The sequence below is a fragment of the Vespula pensylvanica genome, chromosome 1, assembly GCF_014466175.1.
Source record: "Vespula pensylvanica isolate Volc-1 chromosome 1, ASM1446617v1, whole genome shotgun sequence".
Classification (NCBI taxonomy): Eukaryota; Metazoa; Arthropoda; class Insecta; order Hymenoptera; family Vespidae; genus Vespula; species Vespula pensylvanica.
The window spans coordinates 2,158,839-2,184,946 of record NC_057685.1 but is presented as its reverse complement, the minus strand read 5'-3'; the positions used below and the strand labels follow the sequence as shown (position 1 = coordinate 2,184,946).

The following is a 26,108-nucleotide window of genomic DNA, read 5'->3' as shown; positions in this document are numbered from 1 at the left end:
GATAAAAAAAATTATGACACTCACCTCAGAACGATAGAACAATGGCTACCTTTATGGCGCGCAAATGAAGGGGTGAAGGGCGGGAAGATGTCAGGATGCTCGTAAATTGATTGGCTATTACGATTAACCGCGATATCATATAATTGAAAACATTTTTGGAACATTGAAATAAAATTGATAAACGTCTAATTTCTCTAACTAATTGTCAGTAGAATTTCATTGTCGAATAATCTATAATGTATTAATTAATTTCATCTTTCTATTTGTTATTATTGAAATTTATTATTCTACCGTTGGTTGCCACTTAACGTCCTTAATGAATCATAAATTTTTATTAGTATTTGAAATCGATAATTTTCCTTTTTAATTCATATTAATGTACGAAGTCACTTATTTGAAAATAATATAATAATCGGTATATTGTTGGAAAGGAAAAATTTCGAACGATTGAAATGATTCATATTTATTGAAATTATAAGAGAATTTGCATTAGAATGTATACTTCACATTGAATAGTATACTGTATTAGGCTATGTGAATACATTTGAATAATATAGCAACATACTCTCTCTCCCCTATAGAAATTAAGATAATACAACATCGATCTTATTATCTGTATAAAAAAGAAATACAGAAAATACACATCAGATTATTTTATACTCAATATTCGTGCAGGTTATTTAGGATTTAATGTAATATTTGTTTTTGCGTATAGTTATTCCAGGTAACCAAGATCAGAACGAGCTGAAATTTGTAGTTTAAATCACATGAAACTTGTACACAGTTTGCTTTATACATTGGTCCTACTTTTGGCTATTCAAGAGTGCTATTTAGAGTATTCCATTCACTTGCAGACGTTACAAGTATTTTTACTAATTATTAGAAAGGTTTTCTCTTTCATAAATAAATCATATTTTTGAAGAGAAAATCTTTTTACTGAGTATTTTTTACACATTAAGCGGAAACATTTTTAAATTTTCTCAAAATAAATAAATATATAGTTAAATACTTGGAGAAAACTTATGTATGTAATTATTCAACATACAATAATATCATTTTCAATAATATCCTATACATGTATAATATGCATCTATAATGTTAAACGCAAAATATCAAAGAATAGCATGTATTTTTTCACATTGAAAATACTAACAATTAGAAACAGACATTTCAAATCTCAAATTTAATTAGAAATGGACCCTTGATTCGGGGTTGTACTTGGTTCTACATAACAATTTTATTTTGTTTTTTCAAAATTTATGAGTAACAAGATAATATTCTAAATTTGTTTTTTATTTTCATTACTTTTTTCTCTTTAATTCTTTTTTTCTTTTCTTTTTTCTTTTTCTTTTTTTTTTTTTTTTAAATATACCTACACTTTTTGTAAATGCGATCTAAAAAAAGTAGACAGCACTTTAAAAAATTCACAATATCCGCTGCCTTTTCTTTGTATTGATTATAAGTCTTTGACAAGCGTACTTAACAATTCTTGTACCTATGTCATAAATAAATGGAAAGACTTAAAAACCACATATAAAATATCTTGTCATTATGACTTCTTTACATTGTGCAAATAAACATTTATTATAAATTATGCTTCTATAACACTGCCCAACATACATTTTGATGTGTAAAATGTTAAACCTATTCTTGTGTATATTTAAGATGCTGATTTCAAAAATAATATCAATTTCATAATGTCAGATCTTATTTCAGAAATACTGGTATAACAACTTGATAAGAGATGTGGCAGAAAAGTAGTGAAACTGTTGTTAGAAAATTCTATATTTGAAAAGAATTTATACAACCACGTTATTACCTTCAAAGCAATTCCCTTCGGAGGTTATATATCATAAAAGATTTTGCTCCTACTCTTTATAACGATGTTGAAGATTGCAAAGCGTTATCGCGTTCAACTGATCTGTCACAACTTTTTTTATGTTGTTCATACACGGTTCGTCTTTCACGCGTTCTCAGTTTTCTGAAAATACTTTATGCCATCTGAACACTTGTGTCCTTGATAGTGCATGCTCTCCATATGTCTGTGTTATTTCCTGGTATGTTTTTTGTTGGGCAATGTAATTAATCGAGAGATTTAATAAATAAAAAATTTGTATCAAGTGTTAATTGAGTAGGCTTTCATTGGTAAGCCGTGACTTACTATTAATCAAGCTATATAAGGCTCTTATCTCATTCTCCATTAAATTAGGTGGTCCAAATAAAAAATCTCTTTGAATATATGAATTTTGTAATAAGTTCTGCATATTCTCATTTGTAAGCACCAAGGAGTCTAAAGAAGATTGGGTAATGTTTAGTTTTTTTGCCAAAATTCCAGTAATATGAACATCGTCGATCCAGAAATATGGTTCTTTTTGAGCTTCACGATACAGAACAAATACAATATCAGGAGAATATAAAATAGCCCATCCAGCACAATACGCTGGATAATGTCTACCAGGATATTCTCGCGGAGAAACTCTCCATTTTGATCGCCAAGATCTTTTAACTACAGCCATTGATTTAAGATCGCATAGAATCAAACGTCTAGCACCCAACGGTGAGAGATCATGCGTTAGAAAGTCCAGCATAGCAGGTATATGAACAAAAACATCATCGTCTAGCTTTAATATATATTTGGCACCTGAAAACATTAAAATATATTAATAATTCAACATATTATTTATATATAATAACATATATAATAAAATAAATGTATATGATGATTCGTAATATTGTTTACTTGGGCAATGATATGTGGCCCACTTCAATGCCATAACATGCTTATAGGTCATGTTTCTGTAGGCATCAAGAAAATTTCCTTGTATTAAATCCTTATATTTTTTATTTTCTTCTTCTAATTCTTCTTGATATTCTTCTGAAAGTCCAACGAAAAACAATAATATCAAGTCTGACGTTTTCTGTCCCCATGTTTCTCGCACAACATTTCTTTTAGGAAAATTTGCTGGCGCCGAGTGGATCAACAAAAGCAACAATGGTTGTGTCTTGTTACAAGGATTATGATTTATGGTAAATTTGAAATCCTTTATATCGATCAAAGTGGATTTGTCATCGGACGGAAGCTGGTTTAACGAGTAAGGATGAGAAAGCTGTGTTAAATTTCCGGGTAGAATAAGTAAATATCCTGGTGCCGATGCACCGCTCAAGTAAGGAGTCGGTGATCCAGAATTCTCTATGTGAAACCAAAAAGAGATGCACCCTGTAAGTGCCAAAGCGATCACAAAGATCAGGCTGCATGGCGGTGAACCGGGAGTATGAAGCCGCCGCTTTTCCAGCATGCTAATGACGCCCTTTCATCATATATATTACACTCAGCCTGAAACATAACAATTATATGGCGCGTTCAAATATCAATTATCTATCATACTTGATATACTCAATAATCAAAATAATAATTTGTGTGTATACATTTATATGTTTATGTTTATACACACGCGTATATATACGTATATAAAAATACAATTTTATATAATTCTTTGTTTATTCCATAAGTATTTATTTAACATAAACATCATTTAAGAAATGTTTACAAAATTATTTTCAAAAATACAATATCGAGAACTGCGTATTATTGCCGACATATACCTAACTAAACAATAGATATGGACGAGTGTACACTTGTGATAAATATTTTTACATTCATTATGATGGATCATTATTAACAACTTGGATTATAAAAGAAAATGTTATATAATTTTTTTTCGTGTAAATATCGATGATGAAGAAACAATTACTGAAGAATGAATGAAATGAAGAATACAATTAATTAAATGACGTAAATTTTAAATAGTTGCGCGGTTTACATTGTTACCTCGTTCTCGTAAAGTAGTATTTTTAAATGTAAATAATCCTGAATAATATATTTACGAGAACGATAAAAATAATTTAATTGTGCGTTAGTGCGTACGTGCGTGCGTGTAAATGTATTAGTGTATGTGTATTATTTGAAATCAAATTTCTATCGAAAATATTATACGAACGTTTTCACTTGGGACGCACTAGCTTTTCTTTGAAACTTATTTTTAGCCACATCGATGGCTTAGCTGTTCGACGTTAATGTAAAGACATGACGACGCTACATAACTTGTAAAATTTCTAAATAAATAATATAGTGAAAGACGTGTAAGAAAGAGCGAAAGAAATTCATACGTAATATTTATATAATATAACATATTATTTTTTCCATCTCTTTTCCTTTCCTTATTTTTTTTTCTTTTTTTTTTTTTTTTTTTTTTTTTTTACTTTTTATCATTATTACTATCATCATCATCATCATCATTATTATTTTTTCTTTATTAATTAAATTCGAAACAAAAAGAACAGTTTCGACTCATAATACAGACATTTAATATTTTTCATTTTAAAACTATTCAATCGAGATATAAACATTTTGCGTGTATTATCGTCAAAGTATAGAAATGGGACAGTACTTAATTAATACATATACTGGAAGTGTATAGACTGAAAACTGAAGATCAAATGTGAAGGTTGTAAAGTAATAATAATAGTCATCGAAGTCACAATGAAAGAAAGAAAGACAGAAGGAGAGTAAGAAAGAGAGAGATAGATTGAATGAGAGAAAAAGTGAGTGTGTGTGTGTGTGAGAAAAAGAGAGAGAGAAAGAGAGAGAGAAGAATAAAAAAGAAAAAAGAAAAGCGAAACAAAAGAAGAATAATTGTGAACTTACGTGAGGCGGCAAATCTTGGAATATCGGCGATATTACGGTACATAAGTACATACATATTTTTCGAAATTATTTTCACTTGGTGTTACATCAAGAGGAGAGAAAAAAAGTGAAAAAAAATAAAGGAAAAAAAAAATCAAAGTCGTGGTACAAGTCGCACAAAGATAAAAATGCTCTCGTTCGGAGAATATATTCACACGTTAATTTAATTTCTTTTTCTTTCTTACACCCCTCATTTTTACACCGGACGTTCTTATTTATTTATTTGTTTAACCACACATATCGTCTCCCTTGTGTAACGACACAAAAAAGATCGGAGAAGATGTGTTGTTCGCGGACGTAACTGAGATAGAATTTAATGGAAACCTTCGTTTCAGCGGATGAGTCATGAACTAGTCAAAATTACTATCTGCCGTTACTTTCACGAAAAAAAAAAAAAAAAGGAGAAAACGAATTCAAAATTTATATGCGTATCTTTAGCAACGAAATAGATCGAATGAAAAAGAGAAAGGAAGAAAAAACTCAAGCAAATGCAAAGTATGTAACTACAAATATGTTTTAATAATCTTCGACTTCGTGTAACGTGTATCGTAGTCAATATTCATAGTCGACGTACGTACGTTGTGTAATATGTGTACGTATATATATATATATATATATATATATATATATGAATGTATGTAAATTTTTGTTTATTTTATTTAATAAAATAAAAAATAGAAAGTTTAGTTTCTAACAGAATATTATATAATATTATATATCGCATTTAAATCGAATGTTATCATTATCTATTGACTTAATAAATTATCTGATAAAAAAGAAAGAAATGATAAATTCGTTATCACATATATAATACATACATACATACATACATATATATATATATACACACATATGATAAACTAAAAGCTTTTTATCAGAGGAATAGCGAAAAGTAAATTCGAATATCCCGGGGATTTGAGAGATTCGTTGGCGTCCACCAAAGATGGCGTCAGTAATACTCTACGCGTATCGAATATGTGGGAGAAGTTTAGGCGTTTACGGGAGCGAACAGCTACGAACGTCGTTAAAGCGCATGCTCCCAAAGGGTTTATTATCTTCTTTCTGTTCAAGTGCCATTTCATTGCGTACAGTGCAGTCTATAAAACAGAATGCGTTCTCAGCGGATCTCGAGTTTCCTATCACTTATCGTCATTCGTAGCGTATAAACATAACATCGCGCGGTCATTAACTTAAAAATTGTGTTTACGTAGCCACGGTTAGGCGCGAGTAGCCGACAATTCATTCTCAAAATGGTCGTTTTTCGATCTTAAAGAGAGCGTCGATCCGTTTACAGAGCCTTTTAATCCTGTTTATTCCAATTACTGTGGTATTAAATTCGCAAAATGTCATGCAGTTACGCGGACGGACTGTCGCCTTACGAAAACAAAGGGATTCTGGGTTTAGAAGAGGTGAGAATAATTCGTAAAAGAATTTCTCTTTACGGTTCTTTCCCTATATTTTTTTTTCTTTTTCTTTTCTTTCTTCTTCTCTTTTTCTTCTTCTTCCTCCTCCTCCTCTTCTTCCTCCTTCTCCTCCTCCTTTTCGTCGTGTTCTTTTGTTTCGTTTCTTTTCTTTTCTTTTTCTTTCTCTCTTTCTTTCTTTCTCTCTTTCTTCTTTCTTTCTTTCTTTCTTTCTTTCTGTCTGTCTTCCTTCTTTTTTTTTTTTTTCTTTTAAAATCCTTCCTTGGTGTTAGTGATGTGGTAGTGATATAGCAAGGAAAGATTCGTAGTATGTGCTACATTATGTACATGTACATATATATATATATGTATGTATATACGTACGTATATATGTATGTATATATGTAATGTATATATGTAATGTATATATCTATCAGATATCCGAGTGCAATACTCTACGATCTTCACACGTAGGATTCCCTTTCAGAGATACGACACCGCGGAAACCCTTCGCATAAAGTGTGGCCTATTGGCGGAATGGATTCAAGGCGCGCGACATGTCGTCGTTCATACCGGTGCAGGAATCAGTACAGCCGCAGGCATTCCAGATTTTCGGTAATTATTTTTTTCTTTATTTTTCTTTAGTTCTTTCGGCCCCTCCCTCCCCCCCCATTTTGGGAAAGGCGGCTAGCAACTCGACGCGCTCTAATGTCGTCGCGTCTTTGTAACTGCGACTGCCTTGAGACAGAGATAGAGAGAGTCAGAGAGTCGGAGAGAAAGAGAGGGAGAAAAAAGAAAGAGTGTGAGAGGGAGAGAGAGAAAATGAAAACAAAACAAAACAAAACAAAAAGATATGGTACATATCTCGCGCTCGACAAAACGAGCGTCGTACGATTTTTGTTTTTCTTTAAATATGAGAGAATAATTGTTGAAGAAATTAAGCGGGAAATATTATATTGATGTGATATATATTTATATTTATATATATATATATATATACACATACATATATATTTATGTTTAAAAAGTAACAAGATATTTGGAAAAAGAAAAGAATATATATGCATATATATATATATATGTATGTGTATATATATATGTATGTATGATGTATATATGTATATATTTGACAAAATTAATTTGCACGCAAGTAAATTGATGAGAGGGAGATGGAGAGATATTGTAATGGTTAAAAGATTACTAAACTAATTTTATTTTTGTGTTATAATTCTTTCATTAATGTTTTATAAGATGATGCTGAATATATTTATCAATGTATTGAATCAATATATAGAATCAATTGAGCAAGAATGTTTTCTTGTTTGAATTATTTTTTTTGAAAGGTAAGTTATAAATTAAGTATGCATAATAATTTTCTATTTCTTATAGATTATATATTATATCTTGTATACTTCATATTCTTTCTTTATCAGAGGAACAAATGGTGTATGGACGTTGGAGCAAAAAGGTTTAAGGCCTTCTATGAATATTTCTTTTGACGATGCAATACCGACAAAGACACATATGGCATTAAAAAAATTAATCGACTGCAGTAAGTATGAAAATAGGGATATTCGATAAGAAGAATGATCAGTTGATTTTGCAAGATAACTTTTCCTCGTATTTCTTGTTTCTTTTCCTTTCAGAAAAAATTAAATTTATAATTAGTCAGAATATTGACGGACTGCATCTTAAATCGGGTGTTCAGAGACAACATCTTGCAGAACTACATGGCAATATGTTCACCGAACAATGTGATAAATGTGGAAAGTTTGTAAAACGAACAAAGCCATTGAACTTTAAATTATTTAGATTTATGTACACTTGTGATATCTGCTTACAGGCAGTTCATCCGTAATTTTGCAAGCAAGAGCGTTGGTAAGAAATCTTTGGATACGGTATGCAGATCTGAACAGATAGGTGGTCGTCCATGTCGTGGGCGTATGCACGACACTATCCTCGATTGGGAACACAATTTACCGGATAGTGACTTGACGTTGTCAGATTTGCATTCCAGGTATTTCATTGATACATGGAAAAAAAACAGATAACATTATATATATATATATATATATATATATATATATCATGTATTCATATAAAAAAATTTATATAGACAAATATATCATATCTCATGTTGATAGCGTTGCTGACTTGAGTATTTGCTTGGGAACAACTTTGCAAATAATTCCAAGTGGGAATCTTCCATTATATACTAAAAAATACGGAGGGAGACTTGTTATATGCAATTTGCAGTCCACCAAACATGTAAATTAATATTATAAAAAATATAATTGACATGTATATGACTGTTGCGAAATAAAAAAAAAAAAAAGAAAGAGAAATAAAAACATCGTTAAAATTATATACTTTTAGGACAAGAAAGCTGACCTAATCATTAATGGAAATGTCGATGAAATTATGGTCAGTGTTATGAAGAAGTTGGGATTAGAAATACCTGTATACGATACCAGTATGGATCCAACACGTAATCCTGATACGACGTGCAAGGAAATGGATTGGACTATACCAACCAGCAGAATAAAGGAGATGAACGTACTATATAAAAAAGTATGCAAACCAATGAGAAGAAAACGAAAAACGTTTATGTATGAGAGAGAAAAACCTGACCCTAAAAGAGAGACCAAGACAAGAAAGCAAGCATTTACTATGAAACAAGAGATTAAGATGGAGAATGATGTAGATAGGATCCAAGGAATGCACAAGCAAGATGACAGTATGCTTCTTAATGCTGTTAAAGTTGAAAAAGATATAGGGGACGTTGGATCTTGTACTTATTCGGTAGACAATGTATCGCAGCTTAATAATGCCGACATAAAACTGGCTAAAACAGTGTAGCGTGATTTAGTAGTTGATTATTACGCGTTTTAATATTTGTATTAATCTCTGTGTACGCAAACAGTATTTACGAGTGCTCATAGAATGGATGTTCATTGTATGCGGAGACTGTCTAACAGAGCTTCTGATTTATTTGTATAAGAAATCTTTTCAAAATAAGTTTTTAATTTATATGAAAAACAAAAAGAACAAAAAAAAAAAAAAAGGAAAAGAAAGAAGGAAAAAGAAATCATTTTTTACGAACCAATAACGCGAGTGCTTTCCAAATTGTAAATACGGTCGTGATCTTCGAATTCATTTTCTTCCATTTCAATGAATTTTTATCTCGTCAGCTTTACATCTATTACGCGTTTAAGCAAATATTGTTAGTATCCATTTTTTTCTCATAGTGTACTATACTATCTCTCTATCTCTCTCATTCTCTCACTCACTCTCTCTCTCTCCCTCTCTCTCTCTCTCTCTCTCCCTTTCCCCTTTCTCTATTTTTACTCTATACGTGTTGTATACTAGAAGCATAATTTACATTTCAAAAAAGCGACAAGGTTGTGCATATAAGTGAGTAAACTTTTTGCATCTTTTCAACAAATCTGGAAGTAGGAATCTTTTAAATATGTGAGACGAGTAACGAAAAAGGCTCACATTTTATCGGCGATAGGTAAAAGATGAAAATGAGAGAAAACATTAAAACCAAAAAAAAAAAAGAAATAAAAAATGAAAATAAAAAGAATAAATAAAATAAAAGAAAAGAAAAGAAAATAAAAGAGAAGAAAAGCAAAGAAAAGAAAAAAATAAAAATAAAAATACAAATCTCACGCTTGACGGCATGATTAATACCGTGCACCGCAAGTAACGAAATCTTGTAATATTTGTATGTAAATAGCGATCATTTGCTTTCATTTTTTCAATCGATATACATTATTGATCAAATTATCGTCATGTCGATAATAAAATAAAGCTGTCATAACTACTTAATTGTCGTCTGAATCTAAACTAGTTAGTGATACGATGAACTGTCCTTCCTGTACAAAAAGTAGTACACTCCGTATTCCCCTATTGATCCACATATTAAATATTAATAACAATTATTAATAATAATAATAACGATAATAACAACAACAACAATAATAATAATAATTACTTAAATAATAAATTAATAGGATGAATGCAATTTAAAACAAAAAGAACAAAAAAGAATGATAAATAAATAAATTAACTCGATAGAATTGCCTCGATAAATATATTTCCTTATAGTTTACATACTTCTTAATATTATATTCGCGCGTGTTATATTATAATATTTTATCGATATAATTAATATGCATGTGTCAAAACGAGATCAAAGACGAAAAAAATATTCTTAAGTATACGCATCGTTATCCCGATTTAACATTGATAAATCGCGCACTAATCGTAGACGTTGTTTCTATTATAAAAGAATAAATACTACAAATTTAAGGATGAATTATCAATATTAATGATATATTATATGTGTGTCTATATATATATATATATGTGTATATATATATGTATATATATATGTATATATATATATAGAGAGGCAGAGACGCAGAAGAAAATGATGAAGAGGATCTACAGAGATTGATGTCGAGAGGAAACATGCAAACAAATTGTGGATATTTACGAAGAAAGAAAAAGGAGAATAGAGAGAAAGTAAGAAGGGATTCGTTTCTACTTGCTTCTTCCATCCATTGTATCTACTTAAGCCTAGAGAAGTGGACTTTGTAGAGAATGATCAACTAAGTCGTAAATATTTGGTAAAATTCTATGTAAATATCGTTTTCCTTTTCATAGACAGAAAGACGTAATCACTTTGTAGCTTTTTTGTATGATATTTTATTAATATGTTTATAATATAATATATACGTATCTATATATATATATATATTATACGTATATATTATGTTATGGTATATTAATAAAAAATATTATATATATTATATATTATATATATATATATATATATATATATATATATATATATAATTTCTACAAGTGAAATAAATTGAGCTATCTATATACATTAACTTTCTTATGCGATTAAATATAAATTAATCATACATACATATGTGTATAATGTATAATAATGTATTTATAAATTCTCTTTTATTTTGTTTAATTTAATTAATTCTGGTTGTCGTTGTCGAGGAAACCAATTTCCTAATATTACTCGATGTATGTTTTTAATTGAAACTCGCATAAGAAAAGCATACCAAATTAATATATATATATATATATATATATATATATATATATATATATATGTTTGATAATTCACATACAGTCTATAAACCGTCAAGATATATACAAAGACATCTTGCACATTTACCTAAATTCCCACGTGCTCTGTAGCTTTTTTTTTTTTTATTTATTTATTTGTATTTTTCATTCGGTCGAATTTCTTATTTTTTTTTTCTGTTGTATCGAATGTTATTTTTTTTAAGTTTCAATCAATAATATTTATATTCACTATATTATTTATTATAACGTAAGAAAGACGTGACAAATCTGGATTTTTATTCGAAGTGAGATCCATTCATATTTTATAAAAATTTATCTTTTCAGAGTTTTTTATTATTTACAGACAATCGTAATAACAAAAAAAAAAAAAAATAAAATAAAAAAAAAACAAATTGACAACATCGGGGCATGTATTTTTAATAAATAAAAAAATTATACTCTTGACATATATGTACAGACAAATTTTTCATTGTAAAATAAACTCGAAAGAATAACATAAAATACATACACATGTAATAATAAAACAAATTTGATCGAATGAAAAAGGAATTTTATATATATATATATATATATATATATATATATATATACATATATATGTATGTATGTATGTATGTATATCATGAAAAGTTTGCCGCTTATCTCAACTCATGAAAATAAATTATTATCTTTCGTCATTTAAAACGAATATTTGGGTACAGATTGTTTTTTAATTATATATATGAATATAATATATATGTATATTTATAATTATATATATTATATATATAATTATTATATATAATTATTATATATATAATTGTATATGTTATATATAATTATCATATATATATATATATATATATTATATGATTAACATTAAATTACATATCTGAATTTATATATATACATATGGCTCTTGTAATTCTTATTACAATGTTTATTACTTCGTCCTATTTTTTATTTTTTATTTATTATTTTTTTTTTTTATTAATTTGAATATCTTGTGTTGTCATCAATTAAACAGTACGATTAAGATCACTCGCTCAAAATGATTTAACGATCGATTTGAGCTTTTTTATTTTTTTGCTTTCTTTTATCTAACGAATGCTTCAGGAAAAGTATAAATATTTAAATATTTTGTATTGGTATATTTGGTTTTTATTTCATTGGATCATACTTCTATATCGTATAAGTAAAGCTAATTAAGACTAAAAAAATTTACACACATTATATATATATCATATATCATATATATATCATATATATATCATATATATATCATATATATATCATATATCATTATATATATATATATCATATATATATATAGATGCAGATATAGAAAATTTTCACATATATATACATTGCAAAGTATGAAACGTACATACACTTTTGCGTGTTATAAGTGCACATATACGAATTGAAAATGAAATCTGCGCGCGCTTAGGATATGTATATGCAACATACAGGACAAAATAGACGATCCGAGATTAAAAAAAAAAAAAAAAAGAAAAAAAAAAGAAAAGAAAATAATATAAAGAAGAGACGAACAAAATAGAAGGATAAAAAGAGATGATAAAAATGGAAATTTAAAAAATTTTTGATTTCTAATTTTTCTTTTTTTTTTTTTTTTGTTGAATTTTCTTTGTTTTTTTTTTTCTTTTTTGTTTATGTCTTTAAAGAATGCGCCTCGAATATGCGAATATATTTTATTCTTTTTCTAAAATATTTTAATTATAAATTAGATAAAATCAAGAACGCGCGAGACTATACATATATACAACGTCAAAACTTATTGAATTATTAAAATATATATATAGACATTGATTATAAATTAAAATTAAATGATATCATTAAAGCCACGCTTGTGAATTAACAGCGTTTTGTCTATAGTACGGTCAATATTCGAGAAAAAATGATTACTGTAATAGCGTCGGGTGTCAATTAAAAAAAAAAAAGAAAAATCAAATTGTGTCGGGTGTCAATTAAAAAAAAAAAAAAAAGAAAAAAAAAATCCTTTAAAAAAGTGTGGTCAAATCGATAAAACGGTTATATAATATAAGGCACGATTGTGAATAAATATACAGACGGATAATGGATACAAATCAAAAGAAAACAAACAAAAAAAAAAAAAAAGAAGAAAAAGAAAACAAATTGACATAGACAAAGAAAAAATATTATTTAAACGTATCGAGAAAATAAGATTTCCATTTTAAAATTCTTTTTACCTTCGACGTATTATATGTTAAAAGTTTTTCTATTCACTCGTGACTACGTTGTACGCCTAATAATTTAGCGGCATCGTCCGGTGATGCTTGGAGAACCTTATCGATGAAACTTTTATCGCGTATGCCCAAAAGATTAGAGATCAAATCGTTGTCGGTATTTTCGGATAATTCTGAATTGACATTATGCTGTGTATTGGTGGTCAATTTGCCGGTAAATGTAGTTAATTTTTCGAAGGTATTAAATCTCATGAAACCACCAGGAGCATCGCCGGTTGCTACCGACGACGTAATTCTATCTTGGATCCTCGAATTGTTGATATTTGTTGCCATTAAAACGGGTGGTTGTTGTTGGGTACGCGGTGTTATCGTTGGTGGCTGAGTCGGTGAATTTTCTTCGTCGCCGCTGGTACCAACGTACATGGTAGAGTCAACCGATTCGTGCTTTTTACGATGACGTAGCATGCTGTGTTTCAAAGTGAATCGTCGAAAGCATATGTCACAGGAGAATGGTCTTTCACCCGTGTGAGTTCTCATGTGACGACGTAGATCCTCGGCCGACCAGAATCTTCTTATGCAAAAGGCACAGACCACCTGTTGAAAATTTATAATAATAATTTAATATAACTTTGTTAGAATATTATCACGAATTTTTAATCCTTTAGATATGGGATAGAAGATTTTTGTCGCGTCTTTAGAATAGGCTATATTAATGTACAGACATATGTATATATAATATATATAGTATATAATATATAATATATAATATAATATTATATATATTATATATATATATATAACTTACTATAATATATGTTATATATATGTATGTATGTATGTTACTTACTTTTCTATTACTGTAATCTGGGAATCGGCCTTTTCTTTCCTCTCCATCGCTAAGATGTTGCTGCGGCGGTGGCGGTGGTGGTGGTGCTGGTTGATCTTCCAAACCGTCGATATCCATATCCATAGCACCCTTAGCAACTAACATCTCGTACGATTTTTTATGATTCGTTTTGATATGTTCCAAACAATCATGACGATCGGCGAATCCGCAGTCACATAGATGACATTTGAATGGAACGTCGTTAGGACCGGGCGAGGATCTAGGTGAAGTTCTTCGTGATCTTGATAATTCGTTGTTAGTCGGTGATGTATTCGAATTTTGTTTTTGTGTTTCAACCGGCGACACTTGTTGTTGTTCAGAAACATTTTCAGAAATGCTAGACGATTGGCTCTCGTAATCGCTAGGATCGTTTTGTTTCGACGGTTGTAAAGGACTGTTTTGTGGTTCGCTCGAGGGCGATACGGATCTCGATTTGTTTTTGCGCGAGTGTTTGGTCGAACGATGTTTCTTTAAATTACCTAACGTCGAAAAGGTCGAACTCGGACACTGATTACATTTGTACGGCCTCTCCGGTACGTTTCTCATCGAGAACGTATTGTTCGTATTGACAACCTGACTATCCGGCGAAGATGAATTTCTAACGCGTCGTATTTTGTTCGGATTTGTTTTGTGCTTTCTCAAAAGGTGCCGATCGCAATTCGATTTGGTCGTGAACAAAAGTGAACAGTATATACATTGATAGGGCTTTTGACCCGTGTGCGTAAGAATATGTCGTCTAAGGGACGAAGTCCATGGAAATGGCCGTTCGCAATAGGGACATATCACTCTGTTAGGTGCCATCGAGTAAGCAGATTTCTTCTTCTTTTTTTTCTTCTTTTTCTTTTTCGACGAGGCGTTATTCGAATTACCGGAATTGACCGAGTCAGATTTGTCCTCGCTTCCAGAATTGTTGAAGTCGCTCGTCGATGCGACCAAACCTTCCTCGTCGCTCAGATATTGAGGTTGAAAGTGTTGATATTGATGAGAAGCATTGTCCAATAATTCCGAAACGCTAGCGAGATCAGCGTTATTATCTTCCTGTTTATCTTGAACGGTATCGTTACAGATATCCATTTTGAAGGTGTGTCTTGAATTATTATCTCCGGATGGATCTTCAGTTTTAACTTCAGGGATATGTTCGTTTCTAGAAGTCCGGCCGTTCTCATTGGTATCGTTACGTTCCTCGGCCTGTTCGTTGTGAAATACGTCGGTCGAGTCTCTTTCTGAGATTTCGTTCTTAACCGTCAAAACGTCTCTGTTGGACTCGTTTCCTTCCAATTGTCCTCTCAACAAACTCGTAGAACGTTCTCCTTGTTCTTGAGATTCTTGCATCTCTTTATCGGTAGGATCCTCGTCGATGATGAGTTCTTCGTCGGTGTCGTTGTCGTCCATTTTGTTGGCCTTCAATTGTTGTGCCAATATCGCGTATTTAACTTGGTCGGAAATCGAATGTCTGCCAGATTCTATCGCCGATGACGACTCGGTTTTGGGTAGAATGCTGGAGTAGGACTGCGAAGGCTGCGAATTTGACTGTCCAGAATTTTTAATTAAAGTCGGATGGTTCGCCGGTGGTCTGCCTCTCGTTGAATGACCACCTCGAGGTCGTTGACTCCAAAATTCAGGATGTTGCTGTTTTATATGTCTCTCCATGTTGCTACGCAGGGTGAACTTGGCCGAGCAATGTCCGCAAGAGAACGGTCTTTCCGTACGATATCTTCGTTGTTTTTGTTTTGGCATTAGAACACCATTTTTTATGACCATTTTAACGGAATTCGAGGAAGGCGAATTGTCTGGCTTTTCGCGTGGCGATAAATTCTTATTGGTCATTTTAGAAGCCAGCAATTTCGTATAATCGTTTTGCTCGTTTACGGATTGAGACGAGCCCTCGTTAGATTGCGGAAAACTGGCGAAACTTGTATTTCCGTGAGATGGATCGACCAACGTACCACCGCTGGTCAATTGTAGGCCCCGAGCGAACTCCTTTTGAATTCTATCTCTGATGTTAAGATCTTGTCCGAACAGGTGCGGGTTGAACATATAAGGAGATAGAATTCCAGCATTTACTCCTGCCGAAAGTGATCCTAAATTACGGTAGATCAATTGGGCATTAGCGTAGAAATTCTGCAGGGAGGTTGCCTGCGAGGTTCCTTGCGAAGTTCCAGGCGAAGTTCCCGGCGAAGTTCCTTGGCTCGCTTGTAAAAGAGCCTGTGTGAGGAACAATTGGCTGGTTGAATCGTAAAATTCTCTTCGGTCATTGCCGGGATAATGTTCGTTCGATCTAGAAGAGCCAGCACCGTTTCTCTCCTTGGCCTTTTTACTCAAATCTAGAACGTCCATGCTGAGGTCCAAGGGGCCATCCTGGTTCGAATTTCCGGCGTTAGGTACGTTAGACGTTTTCTTCAAGTTAATCGGACTAGCTTGAATTCTTTGGTGCATATCTGATTCGGTATCATTGACTAGAGACACGCTTTCGTTAGATGACCTTGATTCAAGATCATCCTCAGCCCTTCCACTTTGATCTTGAGATGTAGTGGCCTCTTCTATATTCCTCGGAATAAGCCCGGACGATGGTATGTTCGATCTCGAGTAAGTATCGCTGGTTTCGCAATGATTCACGATAATACTACGAAGGGACGAGGCCAATCCTGGGCTAGGTAGTTTTGCCTCGTCTATCACTCTAATATCACTTTTCGAGTCCACCGGCATCGAGAGATAACGTTGCTGTTGCTGATGAGAGTCCTCACGGTCGTTCGGATATATCAAACTTTTTCTTGGTTCGTCCTTTGTCACTCTTGGCGAACTTCTACCGATGTTCTCATTCGTCGAATCCTCGTTCGGGTGATATATAAGAACACTCTTGATGTCTTCCCTGGTTAATTTACCATGACGATTTCTAACGTGCCTCTCGCAGTTTGCTTTTGTAGTAAAAGCGTAATTGCAAAGCGAACACTCGTACGGCCGATCGCCGTTGTGAGATCTGAGATGCCTTACAAGAGTGGCCTTGTCCGTACTCGTATAAGGACACATGTTGCAAGGATAGGGTACTCCTGGCGCAACACCCATGTGAGCACGATTATGTCCCTTCAATGCTCTCAAATTAGGGAATATAGCTGTGCATAATCGGCAGGGGAATTCTCCTTTCAACTTCATCTTCCTGAATTCGGCAGCGAATAAATCCTGAGCTTCTTCCTCGTGATATTCCGATGACATCGTTCCTGATGAACCAGAAGAACCAACGCTCGAATTAAATTTCATATTATTCTCGGGTGTACTAGCATCCGAGCGGGGAAAGTTTTGTAAAATCGGGCCCGACGTAACGGACAAAATGCTTTCTATATCCGCTAAATCCTTTCCGTCTTTAGCCTCTGTCAAAGCAGCTTTATTGTGTAATTCGAGGCCCGCAAAAAAATCGTCTCTCTGTGATTCCCCAACGTCTATCGGTCTACATTGCAAACTTGACCTACACTTACCACATTCATTTTGGTGTTCTTTCATAGACTTGAAACAAGGAAATGCCCTTGAACACTTGGCGCATTGAAAGTTGGTACCTTCTCCGGATGCTGGCCGATGCATCGCTTGCTCGCACATCACCCTAGCAATAGTTGGGAATTTAGCCGAGGTAAAGTCAACAAAAGTTAAATCGTCGAATCCTACTACGGAATTACGTAAATTTCTCGTAGGGATACCAACGGGATAGTCAGAAAAGTGTATCATATAACGGTGTAGATTCAAAACCCGATGATTTTTAAAAGATAGATTACAGGGTTCGCACCTTGCCGTGAATTCTGGATGATTTTGTTCCAAATGCGTTTCCAAGAGGCCGCTCGTAGCAAAATCTTGCCGATTACAAACCGGACAGTTGAAAGAATTTTGTGTTTGTACAGGGGTACGTTTGATCTCGGTCCTCGAATTGTTCAACAATATCTTGTGTTTACGTGGGCTTTCATCTTCTCTGGTAAAAGATGGCGACTTTCGTTTGGCTGTTAAATTCTTCGCTAATCTTTCTCTGATCATAAAATTTGGCGAAGTTTGTTTCGATATCTCGTTGTTGTTGTGTTCTTCTATGTGTTGTCTTCTAGATGAGTTTTCGGAGTCGTTACTAGTACTTTCCGATTCGGTATAACTCTGTGGTGGTGATCTTTCACCGCGGTGAGCACTTTTAACATGTCTGTTCATATTACCATTCGTTGTGAAAGCTATATCACAATATTTGCACTTGAAAGGTCGTTCGCGCGAATGTACAAGAACATGGCGATCCAAGGAACTTGCCGAACTCAATACTTTTTGACATATAGCACAGCAGTAGTCTTCCTCACCGCCGTATTCCGTGCTCCTAGGTGAATTATGTTCTCGTAGATGATTCGTTAAATCGTGAGTTGTCAAAAGTATGGTCGGACAAGCTGGACAAGGATGCGCGCTTTCGGGTAAATCTACCTGTAATAAAAACGTTCATACTTTGTATATATCTACATATCTACATATATATCTACATATATATATACATACATATATATATATATATATATATATATATATATATATATATATTCGTAATATTTATTTAGATGTTTGTAATTAAGAAATTCATTTGTAATGTTGTAAGATATTTTAAGAAAAAAAAATATTCACGATTTATTATTGTTGTTACCGAATGAAAATTTTTCGAACGTTTTGTCGGCACAGCGTTACTTTTTTTTTAATTACTTTTTTGTTAAATTGTTAAAGCTTCTTGTTACGATAAAAGAAAAAAAAAAAAAAGAAGAGAGAAATAAATCAAATGAACATTTACACTGGACGACGGAGATGCTGCTGTATCCACCTGTGTCTCAGTCTGTTCTTGTTCTTGTTCTTGTTCCTGTTCTTGTTCCTGTTCCGGTTCGTTCTTTATGGTCACTATAAAACAAACGAGCAAAAAAAATCAAAATCAAAAAATCAATAATTAATATTTTCAAATCTTAATTAACAAATATATATATATATATATAAAACTTCTTTCGTGGAACAACATTTTATCTCTTATTTCCTTTTAAGTGCATGATTCAAAATCGAATCGAATAGCAGTCGACGAGGATGTGGCAACCCGAACCGCAGATCCTCGCGCAACGTTTTATTTGGTAAATATAAGATGAGGAAAGAATCAAAAACGACACTTAGAAGATACATACGTGGACGACGTTACGTATATTTTTATGTTTGATTTTTGTAGAACGACGGAAAACGGATGACACGTGTTCCGTTTTTCCGTGTTCTTAAAGTTCCACATAAACAATAAACTATCTTCAATATCTCTCAACGAAATTTCAATAACATCTTGTATTTCCTTCGATCGATCGAATCCAATCAGATCGGATTGGATCGGATCGATTTCTGTATTTCTTTTTCTCTACGTACAATAGCCTTAAAAAAACGAAGGAAACGAAATATCGTCGAATTGATCGATCGATCGATTCGTCGATCAAAATCAATTCTTTGAGAAGTTGAACTCGTTTGAGGGAGGAAGGTGGGGAAAGGGGGGAGAATATTCAAGACGTGTTTACCCGAGAAAAAGTTTGTTACTTATGCGACGTTAAGAGACCGATAGAGATAACTCAATGAACATTCTCAATGATAACGTTACTCGATCGGGTTCGAGTTCTCGAGCGATAAAAGGGAGACACCAACGAAACAAAAAAAAAATAAAATAAAATAAAGAAAGAAAGAGAGAAAGGAAAGAAAAAAGTAAAAGAAAGAAAGAAAAAAGCACCGGATCTACCGTCGATGCTTCTTTTCTTGTCGAGCTAAGAGTCTTAAAAAGTGTGTCACCAACAGGACATCAATCCGACGCGGTCCGGAAGCTGATATATGTACATAGGAAACCACAGCTGGAGCTCGAAAAGCAAGATCGAAACGTTTATCAGAGTTCTCGCACCGCGTTACAACCGCAACTTCGCGGTATTTTTGTTTTTTTTTTCTTTTTTTTTTTATTATTTTTTGTTTCTTCTTTTTCGTTTTTTTTTCTCTCTTTTTTTACGTCTTTCCACATCTAAGAGGAGGATGTGTCTGTCTCGGGAAAGACGTCTTATCGAAATTTTTACACGTCCTGTTTCTTTTTATTTTTTTATTTGTTTAGGAAAGCTTTCTCTTCGACTTTACGTCATTAACCCTTTTTTTTTTTTTCTTTTTATTTCTTTCGTTGATACAAACGATCGATCTGTGTTTCTACGTAATAGAAATTTTAATTTAGTATTTCTTTCTTTCTTTTTTTTTATTTTTATTTATTTCTTCTCTTTCACTTGGAAGTTCGAGCAAAGCGAGTAGTAAGTCTGTAAAGAGGGAGACAAAAGAGAAGAAACAAAGAAAGGAAAGGTCGATTAATTGTGCGAATCAGCGAAAAGAGAAAGGAAAAAGAAAGAAAGAAAAGAAAAAAAAAATCGATCAAGTTTTATCGGATATACCTACCTACCTACTACTTGACGACGGTAAGTGTGTCAAGCCAAATGGATATTCGTAATATACGCGAAAGATAAAGTCGATAAATCTACGCGTCGATTTTTCGGCGAAAGCCATCATGCGATAACAAATCATCACGCGGAGGAAGCTGTCGATTAGGTCAACGACGAGTAAGGTGATCGGGAAAACAATTTTTGCGCGAGAGTCGCAAGAACGAAAGAGATTTGAAAGATGAGATTAGGGTAACGCGTTAAAAAAAAAAAAAAAAAAAGAAAAAGAGAGAGAGAAAACAATAAACGTAGAAAAAAGTAAAAAAAAAAATAAAACTGATATAGATTGAATTCCCTTCCTTTCGTTTATTTATTCGTCTTTTTCTTTTTTTTTTTTTTTTTTAAATAACCACGCGACTAACCATTATTGTTTGCACTTGGATATCGCATTACTCGTGGTTCTATACGTTGGTGTGTTTGTGTATACGTATATATGTGTGTAACCGAAAGGAACCTGTTTCTTCATGGCGCCTAACACAGAAACCTGCTCACCATAATACCTGCGAGACTCGATGCGCCTGCTGCCGACAGGTGACTTCATTCACGCACGTAAATCACGCGCGATCGGAACGGAGAAACGAGTTTTGCTGCCTTTTAACGTTCGATTTAACCTGCGGTCTGCGCTCGTGCTTGAAATGCTCGATACCCGGCAGCTTTGGATCGGCCGATCTTTGACTATCGAATCGAAACTGGTGGGGAGGTTTAAATACCATTATCGAGAGTCACGTCTTTAATTCTAAAAAGGCATTTAAATACTTTACAAACCGATAAGTATTCGACAAATTTATATATAATAGTACAGAGCTATTGTCTAGAGAGGATTTCAATTTGTTTTATAGAAATGATCACATTTTTTTCTTTTTTTTTTTGTTATTATTATTATTTTTTTTTCTCATACCTCATATTTTTTCATATTTATGTATAAAAATGTTTGATAAGGATACTTTACGAGTCAATTAATTGTTTATCATTTAAAAAGGGGATTTTTATTTAATTCGATATATGTAAAAAGAAATATATATATATATGCATATTTCTTTGGGCAAAAAAGTAAATAAATAAATAAATAAAGGCGAATATTTGATTCATGTCTCGGATGAAACAAATTTTCGAACGGAAGCATACGTAAATCGGTAGAGTTCGCGCAATAATCCGAGAAATCGTGATCCAATGAGAAAACACGATCGATACCGACTAGACTTCGGGTAGAACCCGATGGAAAAATAGAAATCGCATTTCGTGGTTCACGGAACGTCGTAACGATTGGTCTCCGGTCTCCTCGGGTGATCGTTAGAAATGGAAAGCATGCCGAGCGACGTGGATTTCGAAAGGTTTGCCTTTAGTGGAACACCGAATTTCTCTCCTCGTTACGATCAATTTTCTTTAGGAATTTTTCCTCGCTGAAGAGTATTTCTTTCGGAAATCGATTATTCCATATAATCGATATTTACCGAATTACTCAACAAACTCGCGAGAATACAAGATACGTAAAATAATTCAAACGTTTTACATTTCTATATAATCTACCTATATATTGGTATATATATAAATAAATAGAAAAAGAGAAAGAGATAAATGAATTTTTCTAAACGTGTATCTATGCACACACATGCAAATATACGTACCTTGATTATAAACATAGGTACCTTGATGAAGAAAAGAATTAAAGAAAAGAAACGTTTCTTTCTTCCCTACCCTCTTCCCTACCCTTTCACCGATCTCGTCCTCGCGAGAAAAGAAAAGAAAAGAAAAGAAAAGAAAAGAGAAAAGTAAAAAATAAAAGGAAACCGAAGAATCACATTAAAACCGTTCAAACAATTTACACTTTATCCGTATGCACATGCTAATATAGATATCCTTGAATATTTTGACGAATATCGAACGCTGAACGAAACTCTTGAGAGACAAATCTTTTCCTTCTAACTCTTACCGATCTTTCTTATCGAGGAACAAAAGAAAAAAAGAAACAAGAAATATAAACATAAGAAGTGAAAAAAATTAAATATGAATAATCTCGCTTAATAATTGAAAGGATTATATACCTTTATGGTACGATAAGAGAAATAGTATAAAACAAAATAAAATAAAATAAAATAAAATAAAATAGAATAGAACAAAACAGAACAGAACAGAACAGAACAGAACAGAACAGAACAGAACAGAACAGAATAGATCGACAAAGATATGGAATAAAATAAAATAAAATAAAATGGAATAGAATGGAATAGAGTAGAATAGAATAGAAGAAATGAGAGAGGCGAGACGCCACGCCTATATCTGCAATGCACCCTCGAAGACCTCGGGGCTAGGAGCCTTGAAGGAAAAAAAGGGAGCAGTGTCAGAGTCCGTCCGGCGAGAGGGCGTACATGCGCACTTCCGTTAGCCTCCGTGCCTCCTACACGAATCGCAAGGATGCTGCGCCGAGTCGACTAAGTGGGGAGAGATCGGGGCGGTGTTCTCGACTCGTCTCCGATTGGTCGATTCTCATCTCTCTTTCTCTCTCTCTCTCTCTCTTTCTCTCTCGAAACTTTTATCTCCTTCTCTTCCCTTCCTTTATCCACCCTCTCTCTCACTCTCTCTCTCTCTTTCTCTCTCTCTCTCACTCACTCACTCACTCACTCACTCACTCTCTTTCTCTCTCTACCTCACTTCTATATCTGTCTGTGTCTTGCTCGCTCGCTCGCTCTCGTTTTATCTCTTTCTATCTCCCCCTCCTCGCGATATCCGCCAGTGACGTGCTCACACACACATACACACACAACACAGTACTTACACGTATGTACGTGTATATACGTGCATGTATAGCTTTTCTCTTTCTCGGGGCACAGCCTCTCTCTCTCTCTCTCTCTCTCTCTCTCTCTTTCTTTTTCTCTCTTTTGATGAGTGAGAGAAAAAGAGAGCGAGATACTCCCTCCTTTACGTGTACCTTCTACTCCCCTCTTTCTCTATCTTTCTCTTTCTCTTTCTCTTTCTCTTTTTCTTTCTTTCTCTTTCTCTTTCTCTCGAAGCTCTCGGATACACCCACGCAGACGGGCGAGAGAAGCAAAGATGGCGGTCGGTTAGTGTGTTTCGAGAGTCGTAGCCCTGACAACCTTGGACGCAACCCACTCGTAACAGCCACCCTCTTCTCGAAGTCGGCCTATGGGTGACCGCCGCTCTGACACACGCGCTTCGCGATCTTCTCTCTCTCTCTCTCTCTCTCTCTCTCTCTCTCTCTCTCTCTCTTTCTCTCTTGTTCGTTTGCTCCCTCCTTTTTTCTCTTTCTCTCTTTAGCGTATAATGGAGCTTAGGATGTGAAAGACAAAAAGATAGAGAGATAGTGATAGAGATAGAAATACAGATAGAGAATAGGGTAAAAATCATACATGACGTGGATCGATTTGATTAATCTATTTTTGTTATTCTTCATCTTCTTTTTTCTTTCTTTTTCTTTTTAATCGTAAATCGTACCGATGAGTTAGACGAAAGTAAAATTGAAAATTTAAGTTTAACAATTCATTTAGAATCGATAATTTTGTATATACGGTTCAACGTCTATACCTCTCTTTCTTTTCCTTTCTTTCTTCCTTTGCCTCTCTCTCTCTCTCTCTCTCTCTCTCTCTCTCTCTCTCTCTCTCTCTCTCTCTCTCTCTCTCTCTTTGTTTGTCTTCATACAAAAAGCATTATCGATTTGAGATTAGTAAACCCGATAGAAAGATTAGATGAAAGTTTTTACCAAGCGTGTTAAGAGAAACGATTTTATCATTGAAGAAAGATTTTTTTATTTCTTTTTAATTTTCTTTTTTTAAGTTCCTCTTTTTTCGTTTCTTTTTTCTCTTTTTCTTTTTTTGCAAAAAATTTTGAGAATTGAAAGGAAATTTATCAGATCTTTATAGCGGGTAAAATTAATTATGAAGTAAGAGTGACAGAGAAAAAGAGAGAGAGAGAGAGAGAGAGAGAGAGAAAGCGAAAAAGAGAAACAGCGAGAGAGCGAGAGAGAGAGAGAGAGAGAGAGAGAGAGAGAAATGAAAGAAACCAGAAACGTCTTTATCTTTTCTATCGAAGCCACGTCACGAACTCCTGCGTGACGAGGCTCCACGATCGTAAAGCCAAGATCTTTTCGCGAGTAATTATTCTTATCGTATAGAATCGCGAAGAAGAAGACAAGATTCGGAAATAATAGATTGAATAAAAACGTCTGAATTCTCTTCTTCTATGAGTTAATAAAATTTCTTATTTCTTTCTATTTCTTTTATCCTCGAAATTCCAGAGATTACACATTTTTTTCTTCAATTCTTTTTCAACGAATTTTTTTTTTCTTTTTAATAGAAACGAGAAGAAAGAGAAAGAGAAAGAGGGAGACAGAGAGAGAGAGAGAGAGAGAGAAAGAGAGAGAGAGAGAGAGAGAGAAATAAGAGATGGAGTAAAGTGATTGTTTTCTTTTTAACGCTATGCGAAAAGAGAACAAAGAGAAATTGGGATTAAGCTTTACAGTAGGTATTATCTACATACATTATGGGTGGTAGAGGGTCGAACGAAGGATGTCGGGCAAAGTAGATATCCCTCTCTCGTATACGTGGCCCAACCGAGTGTTTCCGCATGTACCTCATTCCCGTTGTCATACCTACCTCATACTTGTCGCTAACGCGTATAGATCGTCGTTGCGCGAACCTATGATATACTACTACTAGTACTATTACTACTACTACTATTACTACTACTACTATTACTACTACTACTATTACGGCTGCTACGAATACTAGTATCCCTACACAAATTCTATACCGAATAAGATCGTAAGCTATCTGAAAGCTAAATTATAAAGTTATTCATTCTTTTTTAAGTTAAGGCTGGTCAATCGTATATGTATATGATATGGATTTTTTTAGCCGATTAAAATTTTTAGCCGCATCTTAGATGCGTTCTTTTGATGATCAATACGGAGAGAAAGAAAGAGAGAGAGAGAGAGAGAGAGAGAGAGAGAGAATTTTCTCGATTAAATCGATCGATAATCCAACGAGTTAGCGACGAACAAGAGTAAAAGAGAGATAGAGAGAGAGAAAAAGAGAGAGCTGAGAATAAGAATGCCGTTCTTTTGATCTTTTCTACGAAACAGAAAAAAAATAACAAAAAAAATAAAGAATTCTGACTCGTCTATGTTCGACGCCTGTTATCGATTAAATTCTCACGCGTCGCGACTCTCTAAAGATAGAATAATGTATATTCTCGATTAAAAGAGGACAGAAAGGGAGAGAGAGAGAGAGAGAGAGAGAGAGAGAGAGAGAGAAGAGAAAA

The 26,108-nt window shown here is 33.3% G+C and overlaps 3 protein-coding genes across 9 annotated transcripts in view; 1 reads left to right on the top strand and 2 right to left on the bottom strand.

The window, feature by feature from the left end:
- Positions 1-447: 447 nt before the first annotated feature.
- Positions 448-4,846, bottom strand: LOC122637059 (beta-1,3-galactosyltransferase 5-like). Of its 2 annotated transcripts, none has more exons than XM_043828926.1 (3): positions 4,706-4,846; positions 2,741-3,334; positions 448-2,641 (listed from the first exon to the last, which is right to left on the bottom strand). In XM_043828926.1, the coding sequence occupies exons 2-3, from the start codon at positions 3,294-3,296 to the stop codon at positions 2,124-2,126; spliced, it is 1,074 nt and encodes a 357-aa protein (XP_043684861.1). In that variant the 5' UTR covers positions 3,297-3,334; positions 4,706-4,846; the 3' UTR covers positions 448-2,123. The 2 variants fall into 2 exon arrangements, with proteins under 2 accessions (XP_043684861.1, XP_043684868.1); XM_043828933.1 differs by lacking the exon at positions 4,706-4,846 and adding an exon at positions 3,999-4,133.
- A 290-nt stretch (positions 4,847-5,136) lies between these two features.
- On the top strand, positions 5,137-9,975 carry LOC122637044 (NAD-dependent protein deacetylase Sirt6). 3 transcript variants are annotated; one of them, XM_043828903.1, is made up of 7 exons: positions 5,137-5,239; positions 6,632-6,759; positions 7,578-7,696; positions 7,791-7,914; positions 7,988-8,161; positions 8,289-8,412; positions 8,521-9,975. In XM_043828903.1, exons 3-7 carry the CDS (start codon positions 7,627-7,629, stop codon positions 9,001-9,003), a joined length of 975 nt encoding a protein of 324 aa, XP_043684838.1. In that variant the 5' UTR covers positions 5,137-5,239; positions 6,632-6,759; positions 7,578-7,626; the 3' UTR covers positions 9,004-9,975. The 3 variants fall into 3 exon arrangements, with proteins under 3 accessions (XP_043684838.1, XP_043684829.1, XP_043684847.1); XM_043828894.1 differs by lacking the exon at positions 5,137-5,239 and adding an exon at positions 5,686-6,153; XM_043828912.1 differs by lacking the exons at positions 5,137-5,239; positions 6,632-6,759 and adding an exon at positions 7,422-7,487.
- A 2,993-nt stretch (positions 9,976-12,968) lies between these two features.
- Positions 12,969-26,108, bottom strand: part of LOC122638201 (ras-responsive element-binding protein 1-like) — a 17,032-nt gene continuing 3,892 nt past the window's right edge. Inside the window, exons 1-5 of one of the 4 annotated variants that reach the window (XM_043831059.1) lie at positions 21,327-21,673; positions 19,145-19,248; positions 17,826-18,789; positions 14,317-17,570; positions 12,969-14,063 (exon numbers count right to left, since the gene is read on the bottom strand). In XM_043831059.1, coding sequence (XP_043686994.1) covers positions 13,506-14,063; positions 14,317-17,570; positions 17,826-18,789; positions 19,145-19,248; positions 21,327-21,375 — 4,929 coding nt within the window. In that variant the 5' untranslated portion in view covers positions 21,376-21,673 and the 3' untranslated portion in view covers positions 12,969-13,505. Of the gene's footprint in view, positions 14,064-14,316; positions 18,790-19,144; positions 19,249-21,326; positions 21,674-26,108 lie in introns of those variants that run through there. The other 3 variants (XM_043831048.1, XM_043831030.1, XM_043831039.1) reach the window with 3 other exon arrangements.

Bases quoted from the DNA above. Each gene is read 5' to 3' on its own strand.
- LOC122637059 (XM_043828926.1), bottom strand. From the start codon at position 3,296: ATGCTGGAAAAGCGGCGGCTTCATACTCCCGGTTCACCGCCATGCAGC. The intron at 2,642-2,740 runs GTAAACAATATT...TAATGTTTTCAG, and splicing joins GGCCACATATCATTGCCCAA to GTGCCAAATATATATTAAAG.
- LOC122637044 (XM_043828894.1), top strand. From the start codon at position 6,088: ATGTCATGCAGTTACGCGGACGGACTGTCGCCTTACGAAAACAAAGGG. The intron at 6,154-6,631 runs GTGAGAATAATT...ATTCCCTTTCAG, and splicing joins GGATTCTGGGTTTAGAAGAG to AGATACGACACCGCGGAAAC. The intron at 8,162-8,288 runs GTATTTCATTGA...TCATGTTGATAG, and splicing joins TTGTCAGATTTGCATTCCAG to CGTTGCTGACTTGAGTATTT.